This window comes from Python bivittatus, unplaced genomic scaffold (assembly GCF_059951505.1).
Source record: "Python bivittatus isolate LINGU-HERP-01145 unplaced genomic scaffold, Pbiv_v1 ctg000330_np1212, whole genome shotgun sequence".
NCBI classification, from domain to species: Eukaryota; Metazoa; Chordata; class Lepidosauria; order Squamata; family Pythonidae; genus Python; species Python bivittatus.
In genome coordinates, this window is record NW_028277058.1 from 48140754 (window position 1) to 48160820 (window position 20067).

The 20067-nt window shown below is 39.8% G+C and overlaps 1 protein-coding gene across 4 annotated transcripts in view; it reads left to right on the plus strand.

The window, feature by feature from the left end:
• Window positions 1-20067, plus strand: part of TMTC1 (transmembrane O-mannosyltransferase targeting cadherins 1) — a 139267-nt gene that overhangs the window by 12396 nt on the left and 106804 nt on the right. For 3 of the 4 annotated variants that reach the window (XM_015887540.3, XM_025164681.2, XM_088141210.1), the window contains exons 2-5: window positions 3296-3473; window positions 7144-7217; window positions 8611-8787; window positions 15395-15601. In XM_015887540.3, the coding sequence (XP_015743026.1) occupies window positions 3296-3473; window positions 7144-7217; window positions 8611-8787; window positions 15395-15601 (636 nt within the window). The remainder of the gene's footprint in view (window positions 1-3295; window positions 3474-7143; window positions 7218-8610; window positions 8788-15394; window positions 15602-20067) is intronic. The other variant, XM_088141209.1, reaches the window with a different exon arrangement.

Sequence of the window (20067 nt, forward strand, 5' to 3'; positions counted from 1 at the left end):
GTTTGTTTGGATTTGACTTAGTGAGATACGTGAAGCCAAGAATTATGGTTGTTCAATAAACCATGGTTAACAAATCAGCCTGTAATATTATGTTTGAATCTCAGAGCCTGGGAAAGACCTAATTCCCTTTCTGTTTCAATAAATCTGACTATAGAAGTCTTTGTGAGAATTTTATGTTTCAATAGAAGAGAATATATATAACTCAGGGTTGAACTGTGGAACTTTTGGTGCTCTCTGAGCAGACATCTGCAAGCAAACAACCAAGCTCAGAGAGCACCAAGGACTCCACAATTTTGTGCTCTGTTACCAAAAGTTTGATATGACTCTCAACAACTAGATGCTTTCATTTTTTAGAACCCAGTTTATCTTGGAATTGCTGAGGTAGAGAGTTCTTATTTCTCTTGCTGTCCAACCTTTGATGGACAGGAGAGCTAGCTGGTCCATTTGCCTGATAGCAGAGGAATGTGCTGATGTCTAGCGTTTGCTTTGTTTTTCAAACTGCCTTCCTTCTGAATGGAATCCTTCAGTGTAGCTATCTTCAAACACAGGAGTATCAAAAGATCCTGCTGTGGGAAACTGCTGAATTACAGTTCATTAGGACATTCAGCGTGGAACCTTCAACTGGTTTTATGTATTTTTATAACATTAAATGTTTTAATTAGATGACTAATGTCACTGTGATAATTCAGTCACGAATACTGTCCTGTTAATTTCCACAGTAATTACCTTGTTTTTATGCAAACATCATGGTCTAGTCATTTCTGCATTTTGTTTCCCAGTCGCCCTCCTTTCCCCAGCCTTGTGCTTATACGTGCCTGCCAATCTGACACTTCCCCAGGTATGTGATGAAGATGATCCCCATCTATGAAGCTTACAGTGCAGTAAATTGCCACACAGTCATTTTTCCATGAATTAGTAATCCATGCTTAATACGTAGAAAGAAATATGGCACTTGGATTCAACTCTCATATTCTACCTAAATAGCCTGGTTTTGTAATGCCATGAAGCTATCCCTTGAACTGGTTGGAGGTTTAAGATGGATACACATCTGGTTTCTTCTCCTGCTATGCCAGGTGTTCTAGGGAATTTCACAAAGGGCTACAGGTGTGAGTCCATATGGATGCTGGGATGCGCGCGCGTGTGTGCGTGTGTGTTGTATTGGTAATTTGTTCTGTAGTACTGTCATGGTTAGATTTCTTGGAGTAAAATATCAAGAATTTCTTTTGCCATAGTTCAATTAGGTGGAGCAATCTTGGCTCATCTTGAAAAAGCTAAGCAAGGTCAGATATGATTAGTTTTTAGATAGGAGACGAGCAGGAAAAACCAGGGCTATAGGGAAGGCTAGAATATCTTCTTGGAAGAATACAAGAGCAACTCAGAACTGTATGGTTTCCAAGAAAACCTCATAGATATTTTCATGAAGTCTTCAGGAGCCGAGCTCAGTTCGAAGGAGGCATCACGTTTAATACTTTGCCACAGAGGGGGGAAGCCGTCAGTGTCCTTATTCCATATCCTGATAACCACATGATGCACAGAGCCAGGGAATTCAGATGTCACATAACTTAGTTATGATTTATGAAGCATCCATTGTACTTTATTCAGAAATCATGATCAAATAAAGCATGTTAGTATGATATATGAAACCAGCCATTGGAGCCATTTCTGTCTTGTCCAAGTGAACTCCTAAGTTAGGCATTGAGGGGCATGAGTGGTACATGATAGGGTGGAGCATATTTCAAAAATGATTTCGACAAAATGCTTTGAATTGCCATTCTGTTATTCATTAAAGCAGCTCAACTTTTACAGGCTTCTGCATGAGCCCCCCCCCCAAAAAGATGTGACTGTTTTAAAAGTTGCATTAGTGGGCTCCTTAAAGTGGTAGCATCTTTTTTTTCAGGCTTGCACAAAAGCTTGACAAGAGATGGGCTGCAGAACATTTGCAAAGCATGCAAGTCTTTGGCAGATGACCCCTGGGAGGACCAAGGTCTCATTGGTTTGGCTGATACCACTGCCCGTCCGCATTGAGCTCATGTTTAAACATTGCTGTCACTAAGAGCTGGGCAATAGGAGAGTCCTGCTTTGAAGGGCTGCGCAAAAATCTTTCCCCAGACACTTTCAGCAACGATGGCACATCTTGTGCTTCTATTTTGATGCTGTTTGTCTCTGTCATCTGTTACAAAATTACTGCCTTGTTATTTTTACCTACAGAATTCTATTGTAAAGGTTTCCTATTAAGATTTTCTTATTTTAATTGCTGTACTGCCTGGTTAGCAACCATTGAAGAAACAATATTAAAGGGCAGCATATTGATTCACTGAAGATAGATTTGGGGAAAGCAGTTGCAGACAGAGGGTTGGTCTTTCAACAGCATAGCAGAGATACAGGGAAGAACTGGACTCTCCCACCCCATCCTCACCCTTTTGTCTTACTCTTCAGCAGGAGTATCTCTAGGGAAGGGGTCAAAAATTCATAAAGGGGGCCATAGCCATGTGATCAAACCCCACCCCTTTTTTACCTGCATCATAACACTCATGTCTTCCATCTTGACTCGTTTGACCCCCTGCGAACACCCTGCTCTTTAGAAAGTTGGGCAGAGAGACGAAATCTTTAAGCCAGAATTGTATGCCTCCTCTTGATTCCATACTCTTTCCTGCCTATATCGGTTGCTAACCTCCTCCTTCAACTGGTGAAGCTCTGCGGTCCTCTGGATCCCACCACAGACCGATGGGTTCCTGGGCTCACTTCACAAGAGAACTGAACGTGCTACTTCTTTGGTCTCGTTCAGTTTCATCCACAGAAGTAGAGAGACAAAGGAGAATCATATTTGTGTCATGCTCATTTGTAAACAGTTGCTTCTCTGTTCGCCAGAGTGGAGCTAAAATTAGTTCCAGGTAGCCAAGAAAGAAGTAAACTGAAAAGGAAAGGATTTTTCCTCCTCCTTTTGATTTCAGGCTGAGGATTGGCCAAAGTGACTTGATACAGGAAGGGGATGTGATGACTCAATGGTAGGGAACAAATAGCTTGTACCCTACAGATCTCTGGAAACATCTCCAGCAGTTTTCTACCTAGACCTGGTTCCCTGCCTGACTAGGTGACCCTTGGACAGGCAGAGCAATATGTGAACCCAAGGGAGCTTTGTATAGTCATAGGTATATGGTGACCAGTCTGTAAATATGTATAGGATATTCCTTATATGGATTAATTTGCATGGTTATGAGTGTGTGTAGATGGATATTCTGTCCTCTCTAAAACTCCATCCAGTATCTATTACAGTTCTGACTTTGCTTTCTTACAGGCTGAATATATTGTTGGCTGGGATGAGTCCCTTCTATTTCCATGCCACGAATGTAGTCCTGCATTGCCTCGTGACGCTTGTGCTGATGTATACTTGTGACAAAACTGTTTTCAAGAATAGCGGCCTGGCGTTTGTCACAGGTCTTTTCTTTGCGGCCCACCCCATTCACACTGAGGCCGTAAGTATGCAAGATAACTTCAAGCTACAATTACAGTCCAGCTTAATGAAAGCTTAGATCTTCCCAGTCACTGAAAATCTCTCCTATAAAGATAAGTGTAATATTGGCTCAATTAAAGGCAACTTCACATCTTCTCAATAGTTGTGATAGATCATCAAGAGCGAGGTCATCTATTAAGACTTTAAGTTCACTCTAGTGTAGAGCAAGTTTGCTTAGAAATAAATCCCATGAATTTCAGTGAGATTTCAGTTTGCTTCTACGCTTTGAGAATAATTTTAATTAACTGCCTTGATCAATACTGCTAGGAATAAATGCCAAGTGTTTTCATGGAAGAGTAATGGGAAGTTTAAAAATCACACATTGTTTTTTTTTTTAATATGCTTTAAATGGAGATGTGTAAAGTTCATTAACCTGGGAATAGACTATTTTGGAAATTCTGAAACTTTCCATGCCATGCTGGATCTCAGCTGGACCATGCTGTTCGCAGGAGGTGGTTCTTTGGTTTCTGGAAATAAATTGTCTGAACCAGAAACAGTCCAAGGGGTACTAGATATTACATTTCAGATAAAACATGCCTATTTTGAGGTTGGATCACACCCAGATCATCTTGAACCACATCTGGTTTGGAGGATTTACATCTGGAAAATCCTAAACCCCCAGAATGGCATAACTTATCATTTAGCTAGGCTTTGTCTTGGGGGAATAATCTAATTCCTCACTGTGATTTATTTATAAAATCTTAATTTTAAAAATGAGCTGGCACCATGAGCTCATATCAAAATCTAAGCATACTTAGGATTTCTATAATGATTTTTAAGATTATCTGAGAGCAAATCTCCATTAACTCAGGCCTACTTTGCTAGAGTGTTCAGAACAAGCCATATATACAACAACCCTGTGAAGCAGGTCAATATTATTACGGTCATATTGGAGATGAGGGAATGAAGCTGAAGGAGATCCCTTATATAAGGCCATGTAATTAATTTATGTTGAGGGTGAGATTTAAACCATGAAGTGATTTAAAACGTAGTGTCTTATTCAGTACACTAAAACCTTACTAAGATTTTGATATTTTTATCCAAGGATGACAAGAAAGTGGGGGAGTCAAATTCCAAAACAGATACACTTCTGGTAATTCTGCCATGTTTTTAGGAGCCCTGTGGAGGCTTAATCTTTCAGAAAATTGTCTCTGACATGACAAGAAGCTGTGCATTCATACTGCTATTTCAGTGACGGTTGAGCAGAAGAATATGTTAGAAGAATGTCTCCTCATTAATCCAGAGTTTTTCCATTTGTAGCTATACAGCAGGCATCCTTAAATCAAGTAAATACAGTACTTGAGCTGTGTCCACAAATTTAGTATCATTTTTAGCAAACCCTAAATACACTTAAATGATTCCTTTTGTTAACACAAACGGAGATATTGATTCTTCTCTTGCTTTTAAAATAAATTAAAAGAGCATTTCCTTCCTTTAAAAACAAATTGAAGTCTTGCAACGTTTCCCCTCTTCTTTTCCAGTGAGGCAATAACGTAAGACACAATTAGATCAGTTGCGGTGTGCAGTGCTCCTATCAGGAATTCTGGCCTAAATGTGTCTTCTTCCAGGATGATATAATCCTGGGGTAAAAGAGCTGTGGACTTCTAAATGTTGTTGGTCCCCAATTCCCATCAGCCCCAGTTACAATTAGGGCTGATGGTAGCTGAAGTTGAACAATATTTGGAGAGCCACTGCTTTGCTACCCCTGATCTATTCTATTCTTCTGTCCCACCTTTTTCAATTTTTCTCCCTTCCAGTAGTCCGTTAGTATTCCTTGCCCTTGAGCAAACCTAGTCCTCATTGGTTGTTCTGAGTATTTCCCTCCCCATTTTTAACCCCCTTCCTGTAGTATATTGCTAATTTTTATTTCTAAATAGCACAATCTACCATTGAGAGCCAGTTTGGTGTAGTGGTTAAGGCATTCGGCTAGAAACCAGGAGACCATGAGCGCTAGTCCTGCCCAGGCACAAAGCCAGCTGGGTGATCTTGGGCCAGTCACTCCCTCACAGCCCTGGGAAGGAGGCAATGGCAAACCACTTCTGAAAAACCTTGCCAAGAAAACTGCAGGGACTTGTCCAGGCAGTCTCCAAGAATTGGATACCCTTGAATGGATAAATAAATAAACTAATTAACTAACTAACTAACAAACAAACCATTGTGTCCTGATGATTTTGGCTTGAACTCCGAGTTCCTTCAATCAGGGTTCTGTCAAACCCCCTCAAATTCTATGCTGCCCAAGATACAGAACTTAAAATGCAGTTATGGAGAAAGGCAACTTGCTTATATCTGGCTCCTGATATTGTCTAGCTGTCTTCTGCCCTGACTTGTTAGAAAATATGTTTGCCTTTAACTGGTTTGAAGATAATTAGAAAATATTCCTGTAAATTAGAAGTGATGTCTGCACAGACTGTCACTGTTAATGAAACACTGCAATGGGCTAATTGATATTTCTGTTTACAAGTGCTTTCTTTGGGAAGGTGGAGGTGGCAGATGTGGGATCATTGCGATTGTGGAATGGTTCGAGAATGAGGAGCTCCTGGAACACTTAAGGTTGTGGACTATAGGGAGAGTAAAACTGTTCATTACAAAGGAGTCTTGAGTTCTCTGAGTACTTCCCAGGATTAATCAAGCAGTCTTTTCATTCCCCTATTATTTAAATAGGATTATGTGTGTGTGTCTGGGTTGCATATCATTAGATTTGGGGAGAGACTGCAGGTGTGCTAGTTGGAGAATACAGCACACTTGGATTTTTTAAAAATAAAAATGAATAGAGTTCAGAGTGAAGATGAATGATCTTTAGTACGAGCCAAGTTTCAAAAGAAGTCTTTAAAGTTCATGATATTTAGGAAAAGTTATAATAAAATGAATAAATTATTAAGAAACTTGCCCGTTTGGGGGACTGACAAAACTCTCAGTGCATCTCTTGTAGTAATGAAAATATAGGTATGATCTTGGCATTGCCTGATCTTTGAGAGAGAAACAGGGACATCTGCAGAGGCAATGAGAAAAGTCAAAATGGCGGCGACAACTGTATGGTAGGGTTCCCTTCCCCTTTCCCATACATTGTGTGAAAAGAGGGGAGGGGCTTCAAAGAGTTGACTTTTTTGGCTGCCCCTGTAGGGAAATGTATCGCAGTTATGAGTTACTGGGTTCGTTTATGTGGCCCATTAAGACCATCCCTGCGTTTAATTATATGTTACATTAGAAAAGCATTATTAGTAAGTATTCAGGACTTGCCATTATGCTTTACGGAAAACCACATGGGATGGGTAAAGCTGATTGAGGTAAACATTTACAAAAGCCTTCCCTAGAAAGCTTCCTGAATGACTTCACCTATTCTTATTTTTGATGTCATTTGAAGAGACCATATTTTTTTACATGGTCTCAGCATATAACATCATTTTACTGATTTTTATCACCATGGCCAAACAGAAAGTTCACTAAATATCTTAGGGAGATATGAAAACAAATCCTTAACAAACCTAAGGCAGCATTTATCCTATATACACATTTCTCAAAGTAAAAGTGATGATGGTGTATTCTACATTCATTGCAGAAGCTTTGAAGTTCAGTCTTGCTATTTGATTGCAATTGGTAACTTATTTTGCCTTTTTCCATTCTTTTTTTTTTAGGTAACGGGTATAGTCGGCAGAGCAGATGTTCTGGCCTGTCTATTATTTCTTTTGGCTTTTCTCTCCTATAATAGGTATGAGTCTTTTGTCATAGAATGTTTGTAGTTTTTAAGTAAGATATGGTGAACCTTTCGGATCTATATTGATAAGGCCAATTCCTTCCTTCATAGTCTTTTTTTTCTTCCCTTCCCTTCTTAGAATGACTGGGGAGTTAAGGAAACTGAATTATATTACAGTGAAACCTTGGTTTAACAGACCCCAGTTTAAAGAACTTTGGATACCATGGACCAAATCTGCATTTGGACTTCACCCTCACAATCATGGATGGGTCCATTATTTCTGAAGTCTGTCTTGACAATCACCTCTGTGTGGGTGCTAGCATTTTTCCATCTGTGCATTTACCAGCCTTCTTGCTTTAGGGGATAGAAGAGACTTTTGAACCCTGCACTTCTGTAAACCTTCTCCCTTTTGAATGTGGGGGAAGGGAGTAGGAACATCCATGGGAAGGCCAAGAAAGTCAAGATGGGGGCTATGGCCATGCAGTGAAAACCTCACCCCTTTTTTACATTTGTTATGCATGCAATGCATGTAAAAAGGAGGTGGGGCTTAAACCACAGGGCCACCATCTTACCCCTTTTGTCCCCACCTACCCACAGCATACCCCTAGGAGGTAGAGGAGATCAGAAGTTGGGTGGCCCCTTTATATCCTCTTTAGCATATTCTCCACCTCCTATATACTACTTTCTGAAGTAGTTCCTCACCTATCACCATAAAATCCTCTGGACCTGTTGTCTACTCTGTTCCCTGCTGTCCCCCCATCTCTCTCTTGCATCTCCCCACTTCTCACCCAACTTGGCACAGATAGTTTGGGTAGCCTCTCTGCTCATTCTCCATTGTGTGTGAGTGAACATGTGTCTTTTCCCTCTGCCCATCCCCAGAAAGAAGAAAATATTTATCCAGTCATACAGTAAATTCCCCCTTTTTTTCTGCCTTTGGATTTAACAGATTCTTAATTTCCTTCCAAAATAATGAGTGACCTCATTGAACATCTATGATACAGCCAACTTTGCATTATAGTCACACATGTAATGACTGCTGACCACCCAAAAATGTTAAAAGTTATCCTTCCAAAGTCACCCAAAGTTGACCTCCTGTGCTCGACACCCTGATAATCTTGTAATAAAATTTATAGAAAGGAAAAAAGAAGAAAAAGCCACTTCCAATGTGAATGGATTGTAGGATAATAACATGGCAATAGAGAAGGAACATAATTCTTCCTTGCCTGTTTCTACTGTGTTCCAAATCTAACCCAGCCATTGATTTATTTATTCAATTTATAAAGCCACCTACTTGCCAGGCAACTCTGGGTGGTTATATCAGTTTTTACAGGAGTGGGTTGAGAATTTTTATTTCTATTTTTACAGTACAGTTTTCATTTCACAATTGGCTTTTCCTTCTGCTTTGCAGGAGTGTGGATCAGCTTTATGTTGGGGAACATTTCCCTCCCACTGCCTCTCCGTCCTTTTTGCTGCTTAGTTTATTTCTTGGGACTTGTGCAATGCTGGTAAAAGAAACAGGGATCACCGTGTTTGGCGTCTGCTTAGTGTACGATGGCTTCCTGCTTTCACAAAAGGGATCCAGATTGTGAGTAGTAAACGTTAAGTTACTATTCTGGCATTATGCTTGTGGAAACAGACAAGCCTATTCCCAAAGCTGTTCAGTAGCATACATGTCTGTTTACACGTATGTTATTTGTTTTATTTATTTACCGGACTTATATGGCCACCTATCTCATATAATGGTTCTAGGTGACTCACAACAAGCCATAAAAACAAAAGTAGCCTTCCCCCAGGCACCAGATCAGGCAGCCTCCCAATTCAACTCTCAACTCTGTTTCATTTATTTGTTAGATTTATATCAGCCTTTTCTCCAACAGCTCAAAGCAATTTACATGGGGTTTCCCTTCATTTTATCTCCACATCAATCCTGTGGTTGGGCTGAGAGAGGGTGAGTGGCCCGAGGCCACCCAGTGAATTTTCATAGCTACAAGTGGACTTGAACTGGGGCGTCTCTGGTCCTAGTCCGATGCTCAGGAATGGGACCAGAGCATGGTGTGATTCTGGCTCTAAGGGGCATTGTAGTACAGTGGAACCTCAGGTTACGAACGTTTCTGTTAACGAACTTTTCAGGTTACGACCAGCTCCGGCTGCGAAATTTTGCCTCGGTTTGCGAACTCCGCCTCGGGGTACAAACAGGATACGCGGCCATTTTCCCTCCCGTGACACGGTCCGCGGCCATTTTTCCGCCCCTGACACGTGGTCCGCGGCCATTTTTCCACCCCTGACACGTGGTCTGCGGCCATTTTTCCGCCCCTGACACGTGGTCGTAGGGAGCGGGACTCTCCCTCCAAGCAATAGCGGCCTCCCTGTCCTCCACGCCAGAACGGATTAACGGTAATTACATTGAACCTTATGGGGAAATTTGCTTCGGGTTGCGACCAATTCAGGCTGCGACCAGAGAAGCGGAACGAATTAAGTTCGTAACCCGAGGTACCACTGTATATCGATTTGTGTCATTGGTTGCCGAGTTGTTTTGTCCTCGCTCCCCGAGTTACCTTGTGAATTGGGCAGCCATACAAGTTGGATGAACAAACAAACAAGCCAAACACCTCTTAGGCATCTCGATGGGGTTGGACAGAAAAGAAACCTCATTCTTTTGTCTACAATGAACAGATGCTTGCAGTTCAAATGCTTAACTCTTTCCCATGCATACTGTATATCACACAGCATGGCAAATATAAACATTTACAGTTTGGCTTCTAAGGGACCTAAATGTTTCTAAACATTGCAAATTAGCAGAAGCACAAAAAGGGGGAAGTTAGAAACTAAACAGCTTTTCCCCTGTCTTTTTTCTTTCCTTTTAGTTGTTATTGTCGACTTTGCTTTGTTGTTTTCTCTTTTTCTCAGCATGCAGAAATAGTAATAAGTAACAATACAGTGAAGGCCTTAGCATTAAGTATTCAGCTTAAGACAGAAAGCTTTGTTGTACAACAAATATTTTGATGTAATTTGCAGCTGTTTATTAATGTTATATTCAGCTTTGGATGTAAAAAATTAAACAATCTTATGTTTATTAACTGACATTTCAAATTATAATTAACATTGATATAATATCTTTTTTTTCTTTTTCTATCTTTAAAGGTCTAAGTTATCTAAATTTTAGATTATTAATAATCTCTAGTCAATACTGTATAAATACCACTGTATCAAAATAATGTAATGTATTACATTATAATAATATAATAATACAAATTTCTAAAGAAGCTTATCTCTAACCCGTGCTTTTAAGGTATAAGACAAGTTTATTGCCATCTATCTAAAATAATATGTTTCTGTAAATATTTTAAATATTAACTCTTTTTTTTCCCTAGAAAAGGTCTTAATACTGAACTTTGGCTATGGCACTGAGAGACTCATATGAACCTAAATCAAAGGCCATCATTTTTAGAACAAATGTTATACATGATCCCGTGAGGTTATGGTTGATCTCTGGAAAACTCTGTAGTTCACAAAATCATAAACTTGCAGAAATTGCTCATTTTCACATTTATCTCTTTGGGAAGCAATTCAAATGAAGAAATTACTTGGATCTCTCTTTTTTGGGGTCAGTGAAAGGGAAGTAGAAGTTAACGTTGTTGTTGTTTTTTTGGTGCCTTTGAGTCAGTGTTGAACAAGTCCCTGCAGTTTTCTTGGCAAAGTTTTTTGGAAGTGGTTTGCCATTGCCTCCTTCCTAGGGCTGAGAGACAGTGACTGGCCCAAGGTCACCCAGCTGGCTTCTTGCCTAAGGTAGGACTAGAACTCATGGTCACCTGGTTTCTAGCCCAATGCCTTAGCCACTACACCATACTGGCTCTCAGAAGTTAAAGTAGGGATGGGAATAAGATTGGAGAACCTTTAAAGTCATCCTGAGCAAATAGAAAATTGGTGTCATAAAAATATAATAATCTGTAATTAGTACACTGAGGGAAAATATAATAAGGCTAATGCTATTCCCATTGGATAGGTAAAGATAAATGTGTCTAGTGATTTCATGGACATATCCATGAAGTCTTCATTAGCAACAATGGAGGTGGTTTACACTTGTGTTCTTTCAAGGTGGGTCTAGCTGCAGGATTCCAAGGTGATGTCCTGTTCAGATTCTAACTAGACCTGACCCTGCTTAGCTTCCAACCCCAGGTAAGGTCAGCCACATGCCATCACCTGCTAATAGTTTAGCAAAGCCCTAGATAATAATGATTATATGGTAATTATTAACTTTGATTGCTTCAGGAACATATGGCTGCCATATCTGGACAATAGAACTTCCAGAAATCAGCCTGCATGGTCCTGACAGTGTGTATCTTTATACCCATAATAAATTATTATCAAGTACAAGAGTTATAATCTATGGAGTTTAATATTTTATGTCTCCATAAGCCCTTTTTTCTTTTTGGTAGTGATTTGAAGAGACCGGTTTTCTCATCATTTTTAAAACAAACAACACTGCTACTATAGTCCTAGCAGAAGTTTAGACTCATAATGCAGTAGCGTCAGAAAATGCAGCTGTCATCAAGGAGGACCAATGAAATAAGAACAAAAGAAGAGGAGCAACAAAATACAAACCAAAGAAGACACCTGCTTGATCAAGACCTACGCCCACAGTCCAGTGTTCTGTGTCACACAATGGCCAACTAAAGGCATCTGGGAAGCTTACAAGCTAGAGAGTGATAGTCCCTTTCAACTGTTGCTTCCTAAGACCCAGCATTTAGAGTATGTTGCCTATGATTCAGGAGATAGTAAACAGCCATCAGTTTTCGTTTTAAAAGCTATTAATAACAATTAGTGGCCATTAGAATTGGCTGCCATCACTACAGCTAATAATGCAGTAATATCAGAAAGTGTAGCTGTTACCAAGTTCTTGCCAACATTCCCTTGGATGGGCAGATTCCAGCTGGAGTAGACGATCCACCAAAGTCACATAGGGCTTAAGAGGTGATAATCAGCCCTATGAATTGTGCCTGGAAGCCTACCGACAGGCAATACAGCTCCCACAGTAATCATGTCACATGAGTAATGTCGGCAAAACCTGTCACCACATGGGCTGCCTTATTTTGAACCAGCTGTACTTTCTGAAAGGTCCTCAAGTGCAGCACCATGTGGAATGAATTATAGTAGCCCAGACAAGAGGTGACAAAATCATGAATGACCATCAGTAACATCTGTCACTTCAGAAAAGGCCACACCTGGTGCGTAAGTCAGAGATGTGTAAAGACTAACCTGAACACAATTTCCATTTGCTGTTCCAGCAGGAGCCATGAATCTAGAACATCCAGGTGGTGATTTTGTTCTCTGCAGAGGAGCCCAATACCAATTAGAGTCAAAGTGGGACTTCCTCTAAGAGTTAGAAGGCTTCTGAGTCCACAGCCATTCTGCCTTGATGAGATTGACCCTAAATCTGTTTAACTCCATCCAGACCCTAATAGCATCCAGGCTCTGGGATGAGGCTTTGACTGTATTTCCTGATCAGCTTGAGGTGGAGATATACAGCTAGGAATGATCAGCATACAGCATACTGATGATTCTTTACTCCATGCTGATGGATAACCTCTCTAACAGCGTCATGTAGATATTAAACAGGGACACAGGACCAAGTCCTGGGGCACCTCACATCAAAATGCCTGAGAGCTCAGCCTCTTTTCCTGATTGGATCATCCACCAAGGAAGGAGGAGAACCACTGCAGTACAGTGCCCCCAACTCCCAACCCTCATAGATGGTCCAGGAGGATACCATGAACAGTGGTACTGAAGGGTCCAGCAGTACCGGGGGGGGGGTCATACTTCCCCAAAACCCAACCAGAGCGGTCTCAGCCCCATGCCCAGGTTTGAATCCCAACTGAAAAGGATGCAGATAATACATTTCATCCAGAGCCTTCTGTAACTGCTATCCTACCACCACCTGATCAGTTGTTTCCAGTTCCCTTCCTAAGATTCCAAGCATGGATTTTGTTTTTTCCTTTTTATCCGTTATACAGAGGGTTTGACATTTTTATCCAACTGCCTATTGTGATTCCAAAATCTCTTTCCTGATGGATTTTATTAATGGATTGCTTTTTGGGGCCAACACACATCCCTACACTGAACCACATTTGCCATTTTGAATGCCAGTCACCCAGTTTGGAGAGATCCTTCTGGAGCTCTCCACAATCCCTTTTTTTGTGTTACTACCTTGAATTGCAAACTCCGGAACACTGATATATGAGTCAAAGGCACCAGCTCCAATGTCAGTCCTTGGGGGATCTCACTTCGTGCATTTTGGTGTGAGACCTGCTCTTTTCTTCCCATTCTCTGTTTCCTTGGCAGCTGAGTTTGCTCAGCAGCTTTTGATGAGGGATTTTCTCAAAGGCTCTTTGAAGATTCAGCTGTACAACATCTATTGAGTCATTTCTGTCTGCATGGCTGTTGACCCCCTCAAAAAAGTCTAGAAATTTAGTGAGACAAGGCTTACCTTTGTAGAAGCTCCCTTGATACCTTTTCAGCAAATCGCATTTTTCTATGTGTTTGCTTATTTTTTCCTTAATAATAATTTCAACCATTTTGCCTGGGATAAGGAAAAGCTAACTCATCTTTCGTTTCCCAACCCCAGATCCTTTGTTAAAAAGTGGGATTACACTGGCTATTCTTCAGACCTCAAGAACAGGTGCTGATGTTAAAGAGAATTTTAACAATATTTTTGTTATGCAAGATACAGCAAATAATGCATTAATACAGACACTTATTATAGTATATTTGAGATCAATCAGTCAAAATACCCCTTCCTATTATTTTTATGGTCTCATGTTTTTTAAACCTTGATGCTGCTTACACCATTAATATTGAGTTACAGATAGTATCTAACTCTGTCAGTGATTACCAAGATAGACAAGTAATAACAAATGTTGGAAATGCTACAGCAAAGAAGGTACATTTGACCACATATGGTGATGCAAAAAACTCTCAAAAGTATTAGAAGGAATAAATCAAAACATTCAGAACATTTGAAACGTAACATTTGAACTGAAATAATAAATATTAATAGAAGTGAATATGTGTAGCTCAGGGTTGAATTGTGGAGTCCTTGGGGTTCTCTGAGCTTGGTGGTTTTCTTGCAAATGTCTTGTTACCTGACTAGGTAACATCTTCAGTGCTAGAATGGAAAACCCCATTCCATTCTAGCACTGAAGATGTTACCTAGCCGGGTAACAAAATGTTTGCAAGAAAACAACCAAGCTCAGAGAACCCCAAGGACTCCATAATAACTATTTTTTATTAGGAATATTTCCAGGAAACATAAGTATCACAATTTATTGAGATATATGTGATGGTGGCAAGAATTAACCTGGCTCAATACTGGAAAAGAGAAACCCAGCCGACAATAAAAGATCGGGAGACCAAAATTGCAGAATATGCAGCAATGGCAAAACTGATAGCATATATTTTATATAGAAGCCTAGCTAAATTCAAGCAGGAATGACTCCCTTACGAACAATATATTACATAGCAAGGCAAATCCAGACATTTGGAATATGGTTTTTAGGAAAAGGGTTAAGAGACCAATCCGAAACAATAGATGAAATGACTTAAACAGATATGAGCAATAACTTCCAATGTGTAATGTTCAAAATGGAGTACCAATACTTAGATAGTGGTTAGTGGTTGGAGAAATAAATGGAGAAGGAGAATGGGTTACCAAAAGGTTTTTTTAATAATATTTTTACTTCTGTTTTATTAGTTGTTTATCTTCTACTTTGCTTTTTGATCTTTATCCTTGTGTCATTTCTGTTTAAATAATCTCTCAAAGTGTGTGCAGTTAAACAAACAAATGAAATGTGGAGTCCTTGGGGTTCTCTGAGCTTGGTGGTTTTCTTGCAGACGTCTTGTTACCAGGCTAGGTAACATCTTCATTGTTACAAAACCAATGTTTGAACAAAACCAATGTTTTTTTAAGTGTTAAAAACCAATGAAAGCATTAACGTTAAGCAGGCATACGTCTTCTGATAGTGTAGCCTGTTTTAACGTGGAGCCTTTCTATGACTCAGTCTCAGTCTTTGGATCAATACCTTTCACCCTGGTGGTCTGCTAAATAAATATTGTTGCTAGGCTCTCTCTCCATGAGAACAAGACAGAGGCAGAATTCTATCTTTCTAACGTAAGCTTCTGATTTCTTTATTAATTAGAAAAAATGGAAGGCCCCATGCAAAGATGGCTCGGCAGCCGGCAGCTTCTCTACATGCCCCTTTACTCTCTCCATCATCCAGCCGGGAGAACGGGAAGCACCGTGTGGCTCACAAGGGGACGTGGAACTCCTGCCACCCTGCCTCGCCTGAAGAACAACAGGGCAATGGCCTTTCTGTCTTGAGAAAAGCTCCATGGGCTGTACTTAGGTACAAGAATCACACCATTGCTTAGAATATAAATGTATGCAGAATGACAAAGAGGTATATAGGGGTAGGAGAGGACTTTGCATCAGAGTATTTATCCATGTAGTTCAGTGTTTCTCAACCTTGGCAACTTTAAGATGTGTGGGCTTGAAGTCCACACATCTTAAAGTTGCCAAGGTTGAGAAACACTTATCTAGTTAGAGATGGGCAGTGATAAGGCAAGGGTGTAGGGGCTGTCAGCATGGATTGCATCACTGTCCTGTGGGATGGTGTAGACAGTAAAGAAGATGACCTTGATGAAGATATGCCAGCTCCTTTAGCAAAGCGTCACGACGTAAAACTTATCTTAAATCCACAACAGACAGCGTTTGTAAGCAGGTCAGACAGACACCTCCCTAATTCACTGAAGTATACAAAGGGGAAGGAGGTACAGCACAATCAGATTTGCAAGATTGATGTCAGCCCCACTGGGTGGACCAGACCAAGAAGTCAATTCCACAGGAAGGCTAAAACTACTGTAAGCCCTTCAAGGTAGTCCAGACCAGGAAACCAAAACCCAGAATACTAATACTACCTTTATTGTAAGGTTACAGTAACAGAATCTTGTACGTCTGAAAGCACGCCAGACTTCAGAGAGGGGTCTCTTGCTTTTACGTTCCAGAGAACTAGAGATGGTCAATTCTAGATGCTCTCTCTACCCCCATTCCTGGTTTGGACTCAGATTTCTCTTATCAGACCATTGTCTAGGTTGTGGCTCTTCCTCCTGTGTCTCAAGGTTATTCTCACAGCCCATTACAACTACTTTTATTGAGATTGGTTATAATAACAGAATCTTGCAAGTCTTCATCTCTTCCTCAACATTTAATAAAGATAATACCTTGCTTTTGCCTTTTCTGTCATGCAAGGATGTGTGTGTATATGCAAAACCCTGTCTATTAATACATTTTATGCCATCCCTCCCAAGTATGAAATGTCTCAGGACTTTTTCAAATTTTCCAAAATTTAATTCTTTTCCCCCATAAAACAATGAGTGTGATAAGTGTTCCTGTTTATAGAACTGGCCTGTAAAGGATTGAACTGGGTTGTTTCTTTGTTGGGGTGATATACATAAACAAGTTGTCTTAAATGTGATGACAGGCCATACGGCTTTTCTGCAATTTTGTGGTTGTTAAGGGATTTATTCCCGAGAAGGATGCATTTCAGCATTTCCTGATTTTTTATTTGATTGGCTTTGAATAATTACCCTAACCCCACAACCACTTAGAAGAACAGGACATTTCTCTCTCAAACTTCCGTCTCTCTTCCTTTTGGATTCTTTCCTTGTTTTAAAGCAGAAATGGCTATTGTATTATAATATATCCTGTGGACTGCATAATAGATCATTCAGATCTAGATGTATGAGGAGTGGAATTTTTTGTTTTATGAGCTCTGGTCAGGACGTTAAATGTTGTAAGGCTATAAAACTGATGTCTTTGTTTTATCGTTATTCAGAGCCTTGGCAATTCTACTGCCTTTGATAGATGCTGGGTGTGCTCCTGAGGTCAGATAGGATCAGATTGTTTATGCTGTGTGTTTTTGTCTTGGGGCCAATACACATGCAAGACATGGCTATTCTTGTTCCTTGGCTAATGTTGGAACCAGCAAAACAAAAGGTTAGGAGGAAGAGAGCTGAGCACTCTGGGGGAAGCTGCAAGACTTTCTAATTAAAGGTCCAAGATTTGCCAGTTTCTGCTGCTTGTAATTTGTATAGAGTCTCAAAGCCTCTGCAGGATACCAGGATGCAGAAGATCTTTTACGCTAAGTTGTGGTATGCTCTCATGATTGCCATGCCAACCAAGCCTTCTTCTTGTGTGTTGGCTTTCAGCAGAGATGGAGAACTTAGGGCCTCTTAATATTGCCAGGAGTTCTCACCATTGGCTATGCTGGTTGTGGCTGGTGAGCCACAGATCCTCTTTTCCTTGGTTTATGGCTCCCATTATCCACAGCTGGCTATGCCTACTGGCATAGAAGCATCTCTGTGGTAACACAGTTTGAATCTCCTGAAAGTTATACAAACCTTCTTTGGAACGTAGGAAATAGACTTGGTTCATGCATTGCTTGCTTAACAATAGTTTATTGAATAGATTATGATTGGCTGGGATTACACAACACAAAACAATGTTTTAAAAGTGGGTGTGTGAGGAAATGATAGATCAGAGCAGAAGTAGAAACAGCTGTTTTCTGAGATGTGTTGGAAATTCTTTTGTTTGAGCTTTTCTAAGCAATGTGTGGGAATTTCCTTTATTTGTTCATTTGCTCATTTAACAATATTTATACATGTTGCCTGATAAATTCTGGGCAATGTATATGAACAAACGAAGGCAGATTATCTCAACTATTAAAACCATTCATAAACAATAAAAACTATAATAACAAGTAATAATAACCATGCTTCGGATCATCCTAGGGCCCAAAAGTCTGTTGAAACAAAACTGTTTTAAAGACATTCCTGAGTAATTTTTTCCAAATTTTGATTTGTTAAAATAGTGGAATACAAAAGAGTGTATGTTAAAAAATCCTAAATATGAGGGTTGAATGAAAAGTAATGCCTCCAATGTTATAAGTTGCCAACAGATGGCAGTACTGATGCGCAAGAAACTCTGACATGTTCTTTAGCAATTGTTCTTTTTCTTCAGTTGATGGGAAGTTGCTATGAGAAACAGTTGTGTTGCTATTGTGTATAAAATGGAAGCCTCCAGTAAGTACTTGTCAATGAGCTTTAAGCACTGCACCATGACTGGATTTTTGATTGCTGAAGGAGTCCCTCCAGTTGAAATTCACTGCTGAATGCAGGTTGTTTATGGCAGTGTTGTCCAAACTTGTCCACTTTAAGATGAGTGGACTTCAACTCCCAGAATTCCCCAGCCAGCATGGGAGTTGAAGTCCACTCATCTTAAAGTGGACAAGTTTGGACAACACTGGTTTATGGTGATGATGTTCATGTGAGTACCATTCATCACTGGGTCCAAAAATGTAAAATGGTGAACCAGGAAAATTGGATGACCTTTGACAGCAGCCGACAGGTTTTGCAAAGAATGGTTGATGAACTGATTTAGACAACTGGAGGATCACTCAAGGGGAAATTGTCATGCTTGGCATTTCACAGGAAGACGTGGGTCACATTACTGATATTCTTCAGTATCAGAAAGTTTGTGCTAGTTAGGTTGTTGAATGCTGATGGCAAAGATGACAGCTCTAGGAGTTCAAATTTGCCAGCTGTTGGTGTTGCACTATGAGAATGAAGGTGAGGAATTTCTTCCCAGCATCGGCACCCGTTGAAACATCAGCTTATTATTAACACTCAAAACTTTGAAACAACTTTTAAATACAGTTTGGAAGCACAAGAAAGAAATGTTGCTGCAACATGACAAAGTAGGCCTCACAGCTCCTGAGCCGTCCAAGAGGCAACACTGAAAAGTTGGATCTCACCATCTTACCCCATCAGCCATGTGGTCCTGACTCGGTGCCAATCCACTTTTTTTTCCAGAATTAAAGGAATACCTTCAAGGATATCTGTAGGAAGTGAAGAGGTGGAAAGAACTCTCAGGATCTGAATTTAGAGGCTAAGTGTGGAATTCTTTTGTAATTGCTTTTAGAAGTATGTCTATTGTGGGCAGAAGTGTGTAACATGGTGGTGACTGCTTATGTGTTCGTGAAGTCATTTCTGTCAACACAGTTCAAAGAATATTCAAATTGTTTTGAATGTAAATTTTGCTGCTGTAAATATTTGATATGATTCAGCTGTGGGATTTCTAGGATATAACAAAAGTGAATCCATAACCATCTGTTCCAACTGTATAAAACGACAGTTTCTAAGTCTCTTTTTTGCTGAAGCAAAAGCAATAATGGATCCTTTAATAAATGTCTTAAATGCATCCTATCATGTTAGAGTGTGTGTTGAACCATGATTAATTTTAAAAAAGGAACAATTTTCCTTCTTAATATATTCCACAAAAAGAGTGTCTTTACAGAGAGAAATAATTCAAGAGCCACCTGGAATTAGCTCATTTATAATGATTGATTTTCCAAGTTAAAGTCACAGGAGCGTGATTTGAAATTGCAATAGGATCTATAGAAGAGCCCATAACTTGATCCACCAAAACAGAGGAAATAAAAAAATAATCTAATCTAAAACAGTTTTCAGGAGCATGTGAAAAAGAATATGTTCCATGTTTTCAACTTAAAGAATGCCAAATATCTATTAACAATATATATGCTTACAGTACCTTCCAGTTTTGAGAAAAAGAATCGTTTGGAGTGCTTCTGTCTAATTGAAAATCTTGAGTTTGATTGAATATGTATAGTCTGCAGACTATAGTTTTGTGAAGCAACTACTTTATGAAATATTTCAAGAAGGTTCTTACAAGGACAATAAAAATAAGATAGTGAGATTAGCTTTCTTAACTCTAAAAAAAGTAAAACATCTTTCA